This window comes from Artemia franciscana, chromosome 21, assembly GCF_032884065.1.
Source record: "Artemia franciscana chromosome 21, ASM3288406v1, whole genome shotgun sequence".
Lineage (NCBI taxonomy): Eukaryota > Metazoa > Arthropoda > Branchiopoda > Anostraca > Artemiidae > Artemia > Artemia franciscana.
In genome coordinates, this window is record NC_088883.1 from 26,113,652 (window position 1) to 26,129,983 (window position 16,332).

General features: G+C 35.6%; 1 protein-coding gene across 1 annotated transcript in view; it reads right to left on the reverse strand.

Moving 5' to 3' along the window:
- Positions 1-16,332, reverse strand: part of LOC136040720 (pH-sensitive chloride channel 2-like) — a 92,275-nt gene that overhangs the window by 42,351 nt on the left and 33,592 nt on the right. Inside the window, exons 4-5 of the mRNA XM_065725025.1 lie at positions 14,704-14,786; positions 11,869-12,003 (exon numbers count right to left, since the gene is read on the reverse strand). Of these exons, the coding sequence (XP_065581097.1) occupies positions 11,869-12,003; positions 14,704-14,786 (218 nt within the window). The remainder of the gene's footprint in view (positions 1-11,868; positions 12,004-14,703; positions 14,787-16,332) is intronic.

A 16,332-nucleotide genomic window follows, 5' to 3' on the forward strand; every position in this document is an offset into this window, starting at 1 on the left:
TCAAAGAGTTCGTGGTAATGAACTGTAATTAAGGAGCGAACCGGCTAAATAGGTACCGAAACGCAAAAAACGGAATTTTGACACCAATAGATACATCAAAAGGACTAGATTTTTAAGCTGATTTGAAATATTTGAGTATCAAGTTTTTCAAGTTTAGGCTTATCCATCAGAAGTTATTAGTCTGAGAAAATTTGCCTTATTTTCAAAAAAGGGGAAAACATTCACTAAAACTTGTAGAATCTTAATGACAATCACGTCATGAGATTCAGTTTATCAAAGTACTATAGATACCCTACTATAGAAGTTTCAAGCTTCTATCTTCAAAAATGTAGAATTTTGTATATATATATATATATATATATATATATATATATATATATATATATATATATATATATATATATATATATATATATATATATATATATATAGTTGAGCTCTGTTCCTAACATAGAGGGCAAACGCGGAGCATGTTTATTTGTACAACTGCAACAGCAACCTTATTTGCAAAAACCAATTTGCTTATGCGACTCTTCTACGGATTTGTATTAAGGGTTTTGGATTAGATTGTCCTGCTAATTAACATTTGTAAACTGGTGGCTTATGTAAATTTATTGCGTCCATAACTTCTGTTGTTTGTTTAAAAACTTAGTTTTTACAAAACATTGTCTAGCCTACAAAACATCTGTGTTTTGTAGTAAGTGAGCTAGGGACATTTTGTTGAGTTTACCCTGAATTACACAAAGAAATCTTTGACACGTTAGTGAGAGTTTACACATCTAAATATATGGATTTAGTTCAACATTTCCTGATTAGCCTATCTCTAGGCTAGCCTAACAACAGGTGTGATTAGGTATAGGCTATGAAATGACAAAAAAATGGTTTGTACCTAATTCCTGTTCTATAAAACAGTTCATGGTAAAAAACTGTAAGTTAGGATCGAACCGGCTCAATAGTAACTGAAACTCTAAACAAGAGCTAAGAGCTCATATGGCACTTGTGACGAGGCAAGAAAAGCTAAGAGCCAAGAGCTCAAATGGTATGAGCTCTAACAAAATTCTAAGAATCAATAGATTGATTAAAAAGGAAAATCAGAGGCTTAATGCCGGTCAAGATTTAAAATAAGAGCTTTGAGTCACGATGTCCTTCTAAATATCAAAATTCATTAAGATCCGATCACCCATTCGTAAGTTATAAATGTCTCATTTTTTCCAATTTTTCCTCTCCCTTTAGCCCCCCAGATGGTCAAATCTAGGAAAACGACTTTATCAAGTCAATTTGTGTAGCTCACTGACACGCCTACCAATTTTCATCTTCCTAGCACGCCAAGAAGCACCAAACTTTTCAAATCACTGAACGCCTCCCCCCAACTCCCCAAAAGAGAGCGAATCCAGTACGGTTATGTCAATCATGTATCAAGGACATTTGCTTATTCTATCCACCAAGCTTCATCCCGATTCCTCCAAACCAAGCGTTTTACAAGATTTCCCCCTCCAGCTCCCCCCAATTTCAAAAGATCTGGTCGGGATTTGAAATAAGAGCTCTGAGACATGAATTCCTTCTAAATATCAAATTTCATTAAGATCCAGTCACCTGTTCTTAAGCTAAAAATACCTCAATTTTTCTATTTTTTTCAAATTAACACCCCCCCCCCAGCTCCTCCAAAGAGAACGGATCCGTTTCAATTATGTCAATCACGTATCTAGAACTTGTGCTTATTCTTCCCATCAAGTTTCATCTGGATCTCTCCACTCTCAGCTTTTTCCAAGATTTCTGTTTCCCTCCTCCAACCCCCTATGTCCCCGGATCCAATTCGAGTCAAAAATGGAGCATCTGAGACATAAGATCCTTCTATATATATCAAGTTTCATTAAGATCCGATCACCTATTCGTAAGATAAAAATACCCAAATTTTCACGTTTTCCAAGAATTCCGGTTTCCCCCTCCAACTCCCCCAATGTCACAGGATATGGTCGGAATTTAAAATTAGAGCTTTAAAGCACAAGATCCTTCTAAATATCAAATTTCATTAAGATCTGGTCACCCTTTCGTAAGTTACAAATACCTCAAATTTCCGAATTACCCCCCCCCCCCCAACTCCACCAAAGAGACCAGATCCGGTCCGGTTATTTCAGTCACATATCTTAGACAGGTTTTTATTCTTCCAATCCAGTTTCATCCTGATCTCTTCGCTTTAAGTATTTTCTAAGATTTCCAGTCCACTCCCTCAACCCCCCCCCCCTCAACGACGCTGGACCCGGTTGAGATTTAAAATAAGAGACCGAGTTACGAGATCCTTCTAAATATGAAGTTTCATGAAGATCCGATCTCTCCTTTGTAAGTTAAAAATACGTCATTTTTTCTAATTTTTCAGAATTAACCCCCTCCCTCCGATAGAACGGATCCGTTCCAATTATGTCAATCACGTATCTAAGACTTCTTCTTGTTTTTTCCACCAAATTTCATCTTGATTCCTCCAATCTAAGCGTTTTCCATTATTTTTGGTCCCCCCGCCCCAAAATACCCCCAATGTCACCAAATATGGTGGGGATTTGAAAAAAGAGTTTTGAGACACGATATCCTTCTAAATGACAAATATCATTGAGATCCGATCACCCGTTGGTAAGTTAAAAATACCTAATTTTTTCTAATTTTTCAGAATTATCCCCTCCCCCAACTTCCCCAAAGAGAGCGGATCCGTTCCGGTTATGTCAATCATGTATATAGGACTTGTGCTTATTTGTCCCACCAAGTTTCATCCCGATCCCTCCAATCTAAATGTTTTCCAAGATTTTATGTTTCCCCCTCTCAGCTCCCCTCAATATCACCAGATCCAGTCGGGATTTAAAATAACAGTTCTGAGACACGATATCCTTTCAAACATCAAATTTCATTAAGATCTGACCAACCATTCGTAAAGTAAAAATACTTCATTTTTTCTATTTTTCCGAATTAACCACCCCCCCCCCCACTGCCCCCAGATGGTCAAATCAGGAAAAAGACTATTTCTAATTTAATGTGGTCCGGTCCCTGATAAGCTTGCCAAATTCCATCGTCCTAGCTTACCTGGAAGTGCCTAAAGTAACAAAACCGGGACTGACAGCCCGACAGACAGACAGACCGACAGAATTTGCGATTGCTATATGTCACTTGGTTAATACCAAGTGCCATAAAAACGGAGCTTTAATACCAAAAGATATATCAAAAGAAGCGAAATTGTATGAATATTTCAAATATGTTAGTTTCATTAAGTTTAGTCTTACTTATCGAAGGTTGCGAGGCTGTAAAAATTTGCCTGATTTTCTAAAAAAGGACGGAAACCCCATAAAAGTCATAGAATCTTAATGAAAGTCGCACCATCAGATTGAATGTATCAGAGAACCCATACTGAAGAGGCTTCAAGCTCCTATCTGAAAAAATATCGAATTTTGTATGTTTTGCCAGAACAAAGACCACGGATGCGTGTCTATTTGCTGTTGTTTTTGTTTGTTTGTTTGTTTGTCCCAGGAGTAATCGTATTGACCCAATGGTCCTGGAATATTGCGAGAGGGCTCATTTGAACAAAAATTCTAGTTTTCTTTTTGAGTGACCAAAGAAATTGGAAGGCAACTAGACCCCTTCCCACACCCCTTTTTTCTTAAATTGGTCGAATCAGAATTTTGAGATTACGATTTTGTTCAGAAAAGTTGAAAGGCTGAATAGTAATCCCTTTGGAGATATCTTAACCCCCCTACACCCCGTTGGGAAAGGTCTTTAAATTACAAATTTTCCCACTGTTTACGTTAAATATTTGCTATTGGGAAGTATGCATACATTTTTTTTGGGGGGGGGGGGGTTTCTGTTTTTCCGAGTTTTTGACAGGGATCATTTTTCCGGGGGGAGGGAAATGTTCAGGGGATAAATTTTTCTGGAGAAATTTCACACAAGGGCAATTTGCCAGAATTCCTATACGGAATTCTGGTTATGTCTTGCTTTCTGACTGCCGACTCAATTCTATGCGTGGATATGTTAAGGGTTATTGTCCAGCGTAAATTTTCACCAGGATTGGACTGTCTAGAGAATAAATCCACGGTAAGGAGGGATTTATCCGTGGAGGTGTAGCAATATTTCCTTGCATTACTTAAAAACAGTCAGAAATTAAATAAATATACAAGTTTTTACAACTGAAAGTAGGAAAAAATATTAAAACTTACAAACATAAATTATTGCGTATATGAGTGGGGTTGCTCCTCCCCCATCACTTAGCTCTTTACGTTTGAATTCTGTTCCAATTCTTCAAGAACGATTCCCAAAACGATGTTCGTTTAATTAGAACAGTAAAAAGCTTTTTTAAAAGTACTATGAAATTTTTTGCGTAAAGAGCGAGGTGATGAGGAGCAGCAAACCCCCTCATATACGTAATAGTTTCTGTTCGTTTTAAGTTTCAATATTGCTCCTTACTTTCAGTTGAGAAAACTTGCTTTTTTATTTAATCTTACAAATAAGTTGAAAAATTTTACATTGGAGGATAATCCAATTCTCTGCAGTTTTGATGTGGTTTCCCAGTATTCGAATTGTAATGCAAAAATGTGCAAAGATATATTAAGGATTATATTACAAAAGCACCTTGATTTAATATAAGATGTAATTTTGGCTAGTTTGAATATAGATTTCATTATGAAGTTGGTTATCCTTGTAAATGAATATTCTTTTTATTTTGATTTTAGAGGTGAATTTTACAAACAGGTTTTTCGTCTGCCTATGGGGCATCCCTCTCTCCTTTGTTCGCAGATCTTTTAATGAATTCTATTGAAACCTCCACTATACACAGTTTTAGACTCTCTCCTTGTTTCTGGTTCAGATTCATAGATGATGTAGTTTGCATTTGGAAACACACTTTAGATTCCATAGACCTTTTCCGCAAACATCTAAATAGTTTTGACAAAAACATAAAATTTACAGTGGAGTTTGAGGAAAATGACAAACTACCAGTCTTGTTTCAGAGTTCAATGCGTGAACAGCTAAAATTGGATATTTTATGAACTCTACTATATCAGGGAGTTTCTTGTCAAGTGAATTAATTTAACATTTCACAATATTTGGTTTGGGATCATAGAGTCTTTTAATCCTGACCTAAGCTTTATAAATAATTCAGTGACCTTGTTATTTCGTAACAATTGACTTGGGATTGTAATGGCATATAACAGCGACCTATATTTATAAATTGAACGGTTTAAATGTGTGGTGGTTGAAAACAGGTGCCTTGAAAAGATGCCAAGCATTAGCGAACAATCGGAGGATCCGAATGACTTTGAACTTATATATTCACCTGTGTTAAATTTTGTCCAAAGTAATTGGCTGAATTTGATTTCTGAGAAGGAAATTATTGAATATGGAGTGGATTTTTTGTTTCACCAAAAATACTTGAAGCTAAGGCTGATCTATGGTCGAAACTTGCGCCTGATGAAATTCCCCCTCGCCGCAGTGGTGTAAAGTCCGCAACCAGTAATATTAAAGACAAGCTCGATCTTTTGAAGAAGTGTGATGAAGCTAGCATTACAATGCCAACTTATGGTATTAAACTTCCAACTGAAGTTCCAGTGTTGCCGGCTGTGGCCTATTCACAATTAGCCTCTAAAGTTTCCAAAGTTCATCAGCTTGTTCAAATTGTGTCAGCAAAGTTGGACAATTATAGCCTCAATTACCCTCAGTTACCAAAACCTGTAGGCTCTAATCGCCAGTCAACCACTATTGTCGTCTCTCAAGTGCCGTCTCATCTATCGGATCCTATTAAAAGGAAAGAAGCTATTGATAAAATCAGTGGCCATGAACTTGTTTCCAGTATTCGCCCTGTTCACGATAAGTGGTATGTAAATATTGATAAATCTGCTGCCGAAGGCTTCTGTGCATCTGTTCCCGTCATTCTCGCTGGTACGTCAACCAAAGAAATTTCTAAGAAATATTCGGCCATTATAAAAGGTGTTCCAGAGGATTATGCGATTCAGTCTTTTACAAATTGTAGTGGTATTGTTGCTGCCCAAAGGCTGGGCTCTTCGAAAACAGTTAAGCTTGATTTTGTGGATTCTTTTGCTAAATCTGCTTATTTCAAAGACGGTGAAAGAATTGGTTCTGAATTCTTTAGACTGAGTGAGTTTAAGGAAATTCCAAAGTGTGGTTTTAAGTGCCGATCGCACCATCACTTCCAGTCTTCTTGTCCCAGTCCTGCGTCCAAATGTGCTCGTTGTGCCGGCCCTCATATTAGTACGAATGAAAATCCATGCAATGCCTCACCCAAATGTGCCAATTGTAATGGTGAACACGTGTCCTTTAGCATGTCATGCTCCGTTCTCCTCGGTTTTGCAAGTCAACAAACCTCTAAATGACTTTACAAATTTCAATCATATCGCACAATATCAATGGCACAAAAAATAAAGATGCTTATATTGACGATCTGTACGAGAACTTTGACGTTATCTGCCTGCAAGAAACCTTGTTAACCGCCTCTAGCAGAAATTTCCTTCATCGAAGCTCTGTTCATTCGGTTTTTACTTCTGATGCAGTTACCACGCGTGGCCGCCCTTCTGGAGGTCTGGCTTGTATTTTAGAAAAAAAGTATTGATCTTTCGAACCCATTCCTTTTTTATTCGGATAAGTACATTCTTGCTGTTAGAGTAAATAGTACTGTGTTTGCTACTGTTTATCTTCCATATAAAAATAATACAGTGGAGTCAATAAATAGATTTGCTATTACATGCAAGTCTTTAAAGTCCTTGATGAATCGTGTCAAGGAAAATGAACTTGATTTTATAGTTCTTGGTGACTTTAATACGGATTTGGATGAACAAAGTTATCGATCCCGAGAAATATTGGAGTGCATTTCCCCTTACGTGATTCTGAAGAAATATTTATCATACTCCTACATCCATCAATCTGGTAGTGTTTCTAATATTGATCATATAATCAGTTCGTCACAGCTAGAATGCTCGATTATTCATGTTGATATTGAGACTGATGACATTGACCATCTATCGCTTTCATTTACTACTAAACTGAAACGTAACCTTTGCAATGTTGCCCCTATTGGGAATTCTAAATGGTTTAAATGTAGTAATTGGAAAAGAGCCGATATTGCTTTATATATATTGTTTTTATCTATATCGCTCAATTGTATTCGTGGGCCTTATCATCTACTCCAATTGAAAGTAAAGGGTAGTAAGCGTGATCTTGATAGATATTGTGATGATATAATTAGATGTATGAAAGAAGCTGAAAAAATTGCGGTTCCTGAAGAGCATATTCGTATAAAAACGCGAAAATCTATATGGGCTGCCGATCCTGAATTAAAGAATTATAAAAATAAGGCAAAACTTTGGCTTCGAATTTGGGTTGATTGTGGTAGACCTACAAAGGGGTCTGTTGCGACAGACCCCCCACATAAAGCAGAAAACAAAGAATGATTATAAAAAGTATCTTAAATCCATTCGTTATAAGAGTATGGAATTTCCAGCCTCTAAAAAGGATTGGTCTAAATTGATCAATTCTGAGAAGCTGGATAAAAGTGATCTTTATAATAGTGATTCGATTTCTAGTTCAGCTTGGTATGTTTACTATTCGGGAATTTTTTCCAAAATTAATTGTTTCGTGCAGTCACATTATTCTCGGTTACTTTCTAAAATTGTTCTGCCTTCGCTTCATCAAGGACATATTATTCCAGTATCAATAACTGCTGTTGAAAATGCAATTAAGCAACTGAAATCTTCAGCCATATTGACGGTATTAGTGTAAATAATATAAATTCAAAGTGTGTTGTTCTTTTATTTCATTTGCAGTTGTTGTTCCAAATGTGTTTAACATCTTCTCTGGTTCTGGATAGCTTTCTTTGTGGAACTGTCACCTCAATTCTAAAGCGGGGAAAACTCCCTTCTCAATGTTCATCTTATCGCCCTATAACCACTACGTGTAACTTGAGTAAAATCCTTGAAAATGTTTTCATTCCTCATTTAAATGAAAATATAAATTTCGGTTTGAATCAATTCCGGTTTCAATCTGGTATTGGTTGTCAACATGCACACCGTGTTCTTTCTTTCGCCCTTAAGAATAGCATGGCCGAAGGCACGCCACTTTATATATGTACGTTGGACCTTTCTAAAGCTTTTGACAATGTAGCTCACAGTCAAGCTTTTTTTTTCTCTTTTTAATAATGGTGTAAATCTTTCATTCATTTTTCTTCTTCGTTTTTGGTATGAGAATTCTTTCCTCCGAAATAATAAATCTGGATCTCCGTTTGTCCATTTATGTCGGGGTGTCAAGCAGGGAGGGGTTTTATCACCTAGTATATTCAAAATATGCATTTCTGGTATTTTAGATAAAATTAGATCAAATTATTTTATTGGACTCTCAGATGTTTCTTATCTTGCTTATCCGGATGACCTTTTACTTTTGTGTAGAAATAAGCAAGGTCTCTCGTTTATGGTCTCAAAAGTTTCACGTCTATTTTCTAAAATTGGTCTTTCTCTTAATGTTGAGAAATGTGAATTTCTAGTTTTTAATGGTCCAACTTCCACTAATGCTCCCTTAGCTTGTCGCGCTTTTTCTATACCCTTGGTTTCCGCCTTTCGGTGGTGGGGTATTACTGTTACGAATTCAATTTTTTGCCTACGGTAGTGCACTATTCGTGATGTTCAAAAGAAAATTCAAATGGGCTATTCTAAGATAGTTGCTAATCGAGGGAAGTATAATAGACCTGCACTCGGTAGACTATATGCTACATTCTGTGATCATTCTGTCCTTTATCTTTCTGGTCTTTATCCCACTCTAAAGAAAAAAGATATTAATCAGATTCGGACTTTTTATTTCAGATATTGTAAATTTTTACTTTATATCCCCACTTGGTATAGCAATGGGAAGATAATTCGTATGTTTGATGTCCCTGATATAAGTGCAAAGTTAGCCCTCCTGCATGGAAGGTTGTTGGAATCAGCTTTTTATTGTTTATCGCCTCATCATCCTTTGGTCCGTCTGTTTGGTTAATCTCATTGTAGCGTAGTTTTTTTTTCTATTTGTAGTGTATTTTATTTGCAGTGTATTTCATTTTTTTGTTACTCCACAAGTGCCATAACTTGTTATGATGTGGGTTATAAATTTATTATTATTATTATTATTATACAAAAAATTATATTGTATAAATAATTACAAGAAGAATTGATAAGGATAACCTGCACCTAATCATAATTTTGAGTGAGAAACCCCTTAAGTTCAACCTTCTTATGCTTGTTTTGAAGCGATGAAGAAAACTGATACCTTTGTATTCGACCGATTTCCGCTTAAGAAAAAGAATTGACTAGGGAGTTAAATTCTTGGACTTTGGCCAGGCCTTAAACGAATTTTCCGTAAACATAATATTGACTCATGTTTCCAATCGGTGAGACCAATAGGTAGTTTTATTAATTCCGAGAAGGATTTAACCCAGGGAAATTTAGTTAGTGGGGTGTATAAACGGCATTAGACTTTACATTCCCTACCGGCGGTGCTGATCTCTGTTTCTTGGCCCTTCAGTTAGGAAGTGTAATGGGGGTTGGGGGCCAAACCTCTTGTGCTTTCGCAGACCCTTCCTGTTTACCTTCCCCAGATTTCTCCAGGTACCCATTTAGAGCTGGATCGACTCTGACTAAGCTTACAGAGTCACGCCACTGACCCCCGTCCCAACTGAACAATTGGGTAAACCGGGATTCGAACCCACGTCCTCTCTAACTATGGATCCTGAATCAAGCGCACCAGTCCACTCGACCAGGAAGGCATTGGTAGAACGCACCAACAATTTCTTGAAAGATTTATTGAGTATCGCAACTCAATAAAAAAACTACAATTAAGGAAGCATACTGAAACTTTTGTTTTGGCTCAGGCGGAACATATTTTCTTTCATCCTGAACATTTTGTACAATTTGATGAGGCCACGGCTATTTCAAATGATAGAAACTTTTCTTAGCGAGTGAATGAGGCTATAGAAATTTAAAACATATGTTTGCTAATCTTTCAAGAAATAGAAACACGGAAATTTCAATATTGACCCAATTTATGATAGATTTTTGAAAAATAAACCTATAGTCAATAAGGGAATTTGGATTTTACATAATCATCAAGGGATGATATTACCTACTGGACCAATAAGATTTACTTCAAGAATAGCTAACAAGAGGATTATTTTGCAACAGAATAATTAAGTTCATTTCATTTTTTTTACTGTTTTGCTCAGTTGCTTTGATGTTCTTATCGAAGTTACTCTAATGGCTTTTGTTCCCTATGTGGATCAGTTGCGACAATTGTATTTTATTAATATTGGAGGTGGTTTTATTTGTTTTGAGTTTATTTCAGTTTTTTTTTATCTCTGTTTCTTTTGTGTTTAAGTAGTTTAAGTAGAGGCGAAATATCCGCGTTGTTTCAGTCTTTCATCTTTTAACTCTGCTGAACGCTGTCTCGTTTGTTGTCTTTTCATTGAGTTTTGTCTCTCTTTGTTGTTTTTAGTCATGGCTGGCCAGTTAGGCTTAAGAACTTCCATTGTTTACTTTTGCTTGTATGTAATAGGAGAGGTTTACTAAAAGATGCATGTGTTTGTTACGTAGTTTTATTTAATTGTGTAAATGAATGCAGGTGCTTGTTACGTAATAGGTTTAGTTTACTTAAGGATTTCTATGGATATTACGTAATATAATTTTTTGAGTCCGCTAGTTCAGCAGGGAGGTCTAGGTTGCAAAAAATAGATCGTGGCCCAATATTTACAGGAGAAAATAACACAATCTTGCGTGACTTTTTTCGGTCCGGTGGACCTTTATAATCTGGCAAAATTGTTTTTTGAAGGTCGACGAGATGTAAGTTGTTTGATTTCCTCAGTATTGAAACAAAGTTCAGTGTGTCAACATCGAGGACATTATTCTCTAATAATGGATACTTTTACTCTATTGAATGTTGAAAGCGCTCGCAATGGTGAAATGAACCTAGATTATCTAACTTAGCAGTAGAAATTACAAGGGGCTTCCGTCTAACCCTAGAGTGGGACGACATGTTTGCACTATATGTAATAACATTAAGCAAATTCAAGTCGGAGGAATAGTTCTGCTTTGCAGCAAAAGTGAATATAATGTATTTACAAAGATTTCAAGACAGATTAAATGCATTAGTGAAATATATTAAAGACGGCAATCTGAATCACTCTGTAAAAAGGAGTCAGTATGTTACTTATGCGAAAGAATCCTTGTTAGTCTATAATCGGTAGTGAGAGTTTTAGGATTAAAAATGACTGGATTGTAGAAACAAAAATCATACGGAAAATAGTGATTTTGAAAAAACTTTGATTCTAGATGAAAATTTTCTAGAATTATTTCTTCAAAGGAAAATATTTTCTCTAAGAATGCTAATTACGTAACAAACAACTGTATGTCTTAGTAAATATCCCCAATTACGTAGCAAGCAAAAGTAACCAAACCCTATTGCTTAACTTACAGGTGTACTATACCGTTACAGGGCTAATGTAGTGTTACGTAGGTCCCAGATGCGCGTAATAATGTCTTGAGTGACTAGTAGTTCCATTAGTATATCCCTATGGTTGTCGCTGAATCCAAAATGCTGTCACTACTTCTGTTGTAGCATTGCTAAACAGCACACAAGAAAAAAGAATACAATTGAAATTCCTCCAATTAAGGAATTAGAATTTATATTAACATGAGATCGTTTGGGTGGCCAAACCCCAATCTAAATAAGGGGAAAATAAGCAAAAAGCGATGGGTTGAGGTGGTTGCAGGCTGTTGTAAGTTTATAGTAAAGTTAACAAAAAGCAGCGTCAATTTTGTCGCAGAATTATTAGTAGGTGGAAAAAGAATCTGTTGATTGACTTACCATTAGGTCTTTGGAAGCTAGTAGTATAGCTCCTTAGATTATTAAGCTTCCATTCTGGTAAAAAGGATTCTCCAGTTATTTCTGTCCCGTTTTTGTTTTTCCATTCTAAAACCAGGTCTTCAGTATCCAAAGACCCTAAAAACAGAACGTATACCAACAATATTCTTTCCTTACCAAGATGGGAAAAGAGAAAACATGATAATTAAAATAAAAACTTGACAACTAGTGCAGTTTCAAGCATGCACTATCCTCTCCCCTCATCCACAAGCCTTGATTATTTCACGATTTATGCTATAATTGGTTATGAACTAACTATTAAAGAACTTTAGAATCTAATAATATTTGGCTAATCTTTTTTCTTTAATCTTTGGGTGTACTAAAAAAATATTAATGACACAATTTGGGCAAAATTTAAACCTCTAATTTCCTCAAGACTAAAAAAAAATTAGCAAACTAGATTGGACTGATAACCTAAACGCATTTCATTTGAAAGGAGAAATGAAAATTATTTTACCAAAATATTTGTATATATAATTTTTTGAATTATCGAATCAGAGGATTTTAAAGCCTAATCATTATGATTTTGAAACTAACCTCATGGACTAGAGATTGTGAAACACATCCCTACGAAAAGATCGCTATGAAGAAAAATAGTGCTTTTTGTTGGCCAAAACCGCTTCAACCAATTCACATTACTATTCACATGGCAACGCTCATTATTCTTCTCACATTGTGTCATTATGTAACACTATAAAGCCAATTCCTTGCACTTCAGTAAGTATGTTATATAGTATGTTATATGCTATATAATTAGTATGTTATTTGTTATGTAGTATGTTCATAAGTATGTTACAGAGTTTTCAAATCCTTAAAGTATTTGAAGCTAATACTTTAAGGGGCTTGCCACACCCAAGCTACTGTGCACCTAAGATCGCATATATTTAGCCTACGTAGTTAAGCAACAGTTTCTGTAAAAATCAGGATTAGTTAAGCAAATTCAGGATTAGTTAAGCATAGTTAAGCAACAGTTTCTGTAAAAATCAGGATTAGTTAAGCAAATTCAGGATTAGTTAAGCATAGTTAAGCAACAGTTTCTGTAAAAATCAGGATTAGTTAAGCAAATTCAGGATTAGTTAAGCATAGTTAAGCAACAGTTTCTGTAAAAATCAGGATTTTCTAGTTTAATATCTATCTACCTAATTCTTTGTTTTTAGGATATAAATCATCATTCGAATTTAGTCGCATGGTTATTACCATTTTGTACACCATAGCTTTTGGAGATCATCGTTGTTTATTGGTGGATTACTTACTGATGAATTTAGGACGTAAAGTAAAGCCCCATAAAGTAACGTTTAAAACACTGTTTATAGGTTTTATTATTTCATTCGTTTTTAATTATGTTTATTATTATTATTATTCATAATAATTAATATTTAATATTTAAAAAGTATAATTTACTTTGGTTTTGTCGTGTTTTTTTTATTTTTTTTTATTTTTTTTCTAGCACCCCGATTTCAGCTTATTCCTAGAAAGTGGCAAGGGTCTAACCTCTGCGGTTTGTACGGAAAGTGTGGGCCTTCGGCCGGATTGAGGAATATGACTTTGCATTTTGGAAAGCTTCGTAGAACTCTTGCCTGGGGCCAAAAAGGATGGTTTTTGCTTGTCCTTGAGCCAGAGCCTATAGTGAGTGAAGTGAAGTGGAGTTTTGTAACCTATGTCAGAGAGAGCTATCTGAAGCTATGCAGTCAAACCATGTTTCTACTTTCGAGTGGAAAGCTCCGTTCTAGCAGGCAAGCAGACAGGCAACAGCTTCAAATTGAAGATGGACTAAAATCTATAAGTGTTAAATATATGCGGCAGTTACCTGGCCCCACAGCCACAACAAAAATGTGGCATTTTCCCACGGGTCCGAATGTGCTGCCATCTATTGTTTCTACCCATTTCTGTTCGTGATTTCAGCTGAGTTTATCATTCAGTTTTTTGCACTTGGGATTGCAGTAGAGAAATGGTATCATATTTGCCTCTTAAACTTTAAATTTCTCTCATTGCTAAAGAAATCAGAGTTTGTTCTTAACTCCTTTCTAAGTAATGACGTTACAAACTTGGCATACGGTAAAAAAGTCAACTTTTGAGGTGAGACAGATAGATTTTTTTTTTGACGGTAGTCGATAGCTCTTGATGAGCAGATCAAAATATATGTCATCCATTTTTTGGTAAAAAATTCCTTCATGAGATGTACCAGTTTGAAAGTTTGAAAGGCTTGACAACTTCAGTAGTAAGGTGCACACTGAAACCAAAAATAGGCCGATACCATTTGTGAGACAATAGGGGATTGGCTGTTAGCTCATAATCATCTTCGGCAATGAGGGGTTCATAACTTTTGCTAGTTGGTGTACCTATTATTTGTTTCCGATATATTTGATGATAAGACCAATTTTTTCCAGTGGTAAGACATGTAGGGGACTTGTTTATTTTAAGATCCTTACAGATTAACAACTTCAGCGCTTAATCGAAGCAAGGAAACAAAACCAAAGTGTTACTTTCGCAACAGTTTTCTCGGCAAATCCAAACAAACGTTGCCGCAACACCTCACGTTGCCCATGCAACGTAGATCTAGTTCATGTTTAGACTAAATTAACAATATTAAATAAAATTAAGTTAATAAAGTACTATAATATTTAAGTCTTTATAAGGCTCATGTGATTTATTTATAGCATTTAAAATCATTTAAATAATGGTTATTATTTATAGCATAGTATTTATTGAATAAATAGTGTTTATTATACATGTATTATATAGAAAATGTATATATAAAAAAGTAAGAGAGGTACTTACAGCTTTCAAAAGCCAGTCTGCAATACTGTGTGTCGAAAGGATACTTCCACATGTCTTGGCCGCAGTATACATTTGACCGAACCCTAAAATACAAAATAATTACGAAATTTGCTTAGAAAGGCTTTTTATAAAAAGATATTTGTTTATAAATCTCAAAAATTATTTGCATGAATTGAATACACCGTGCATAAACAGAGTATTTTCATTCTTTTTTCTGAATGATAACAAGGCAAACAAATAGTTTTGAAACAACTGGTTGTTTCCAATAAAAGTTCTAAATGTCAGAAAGTCTAATAAGGAGCTGATTACTATCATCTACTATATTTTCTATAGAAAGTGTTATATTTACTATCATAAGGGTCTGATTTGTGGTTTGGACCTTTTCTCAGTTTAGTTTAACATCACTAGAAACGAGGGCACTTATTTTTCACATTCCTTCTGCGATTTTTAAGGTGTGCTCCTTCTTGAATAATTATCTTTGCTAATGCTAGCTAACGTTTACTTTTTTTGACAAATACTGTATGTAACACATTATTTAGTTATTTAAATCACTTTTAATATTTTTTTCCCACCTTTATAAGTAGCTTCTGATGTTGCCGCTTATCAAGTTTAAGGTGAGTTCCTGAATCTCAAAAGCAGGTTATTTTATTTTGGGGCTCAGGAGCATCAAAAAAATAATGTTAATAGCATGGTAATTGTATTTCATCAACATATTTGTAGGATAAGCACTAATAGCTGTGGGATACTCCCGACGAATGTACTGGCGAGGTTTGACTTGGTATAAAATATTTGAGCTGTTCCAGTGTTTTGAGATGGTTTTGTGTTTCTTCTCTGCAACAAGATCACTTTTCAGTCCCCTTCCTGACAGGGAAACCCTGCCTGCATGGCCCCATGGTGGCGTCAGAGTGAAACTTTCACAAGTTTGCCTAACCAGAACCATGCTATCCAGTGGTGTCACTGGAAGAAATTATAGCCAAGTAAACAATACAGCTATGAAGTGGAATCTGATAAACGGATAATTTGTGTTACTGGGCTTTTTTTGGAAGAATACTCTCCTCTTAGCTAAGTTATCTATTATGGGCTGCAGCCCCATTGTAGTATAGCGCACGTAGACATGAAAATACAATGAGTCAGAGGTAACAGGCTTAAGAATACTTGAGCAGGGCGTCTTTTTTGTTGATAGAAGACCTTTCCCAAGTACGGAAAACCATGTAGTGAAGTTTCTCCAGGATTGCACAGAGCCTCTATTCAATTGGAGGTCCAAGGGACTTGCTGTCTGGTTCTAAGCATTTTTGAGCGTTTTGTGCATATTTATTGTATTAGTCCCTGACCTGCACTGGAAGAACCAACTGCTTTTCCTGAGGATCTTGAAAAATTTCAATAATTTGAACACTATGAAAATTGAAACTTGGAGTTTACAACGCTAGGAAACAACAATCGTATTGATATGTTGAGTGATGAATTTAGATGTTTTGAACCGGACTTCCTAGAGATATCAAAAACTCATACCAAGAGGTAGGGAGCAGTAAATTACTGATATTTGAAATTATTTGCTCAGGTAAGAAGAATAGGTTGCATAGGTGTAAAGTACGGCTCATGATGAATAACAAGACTTCAAGTCTTTCTTAG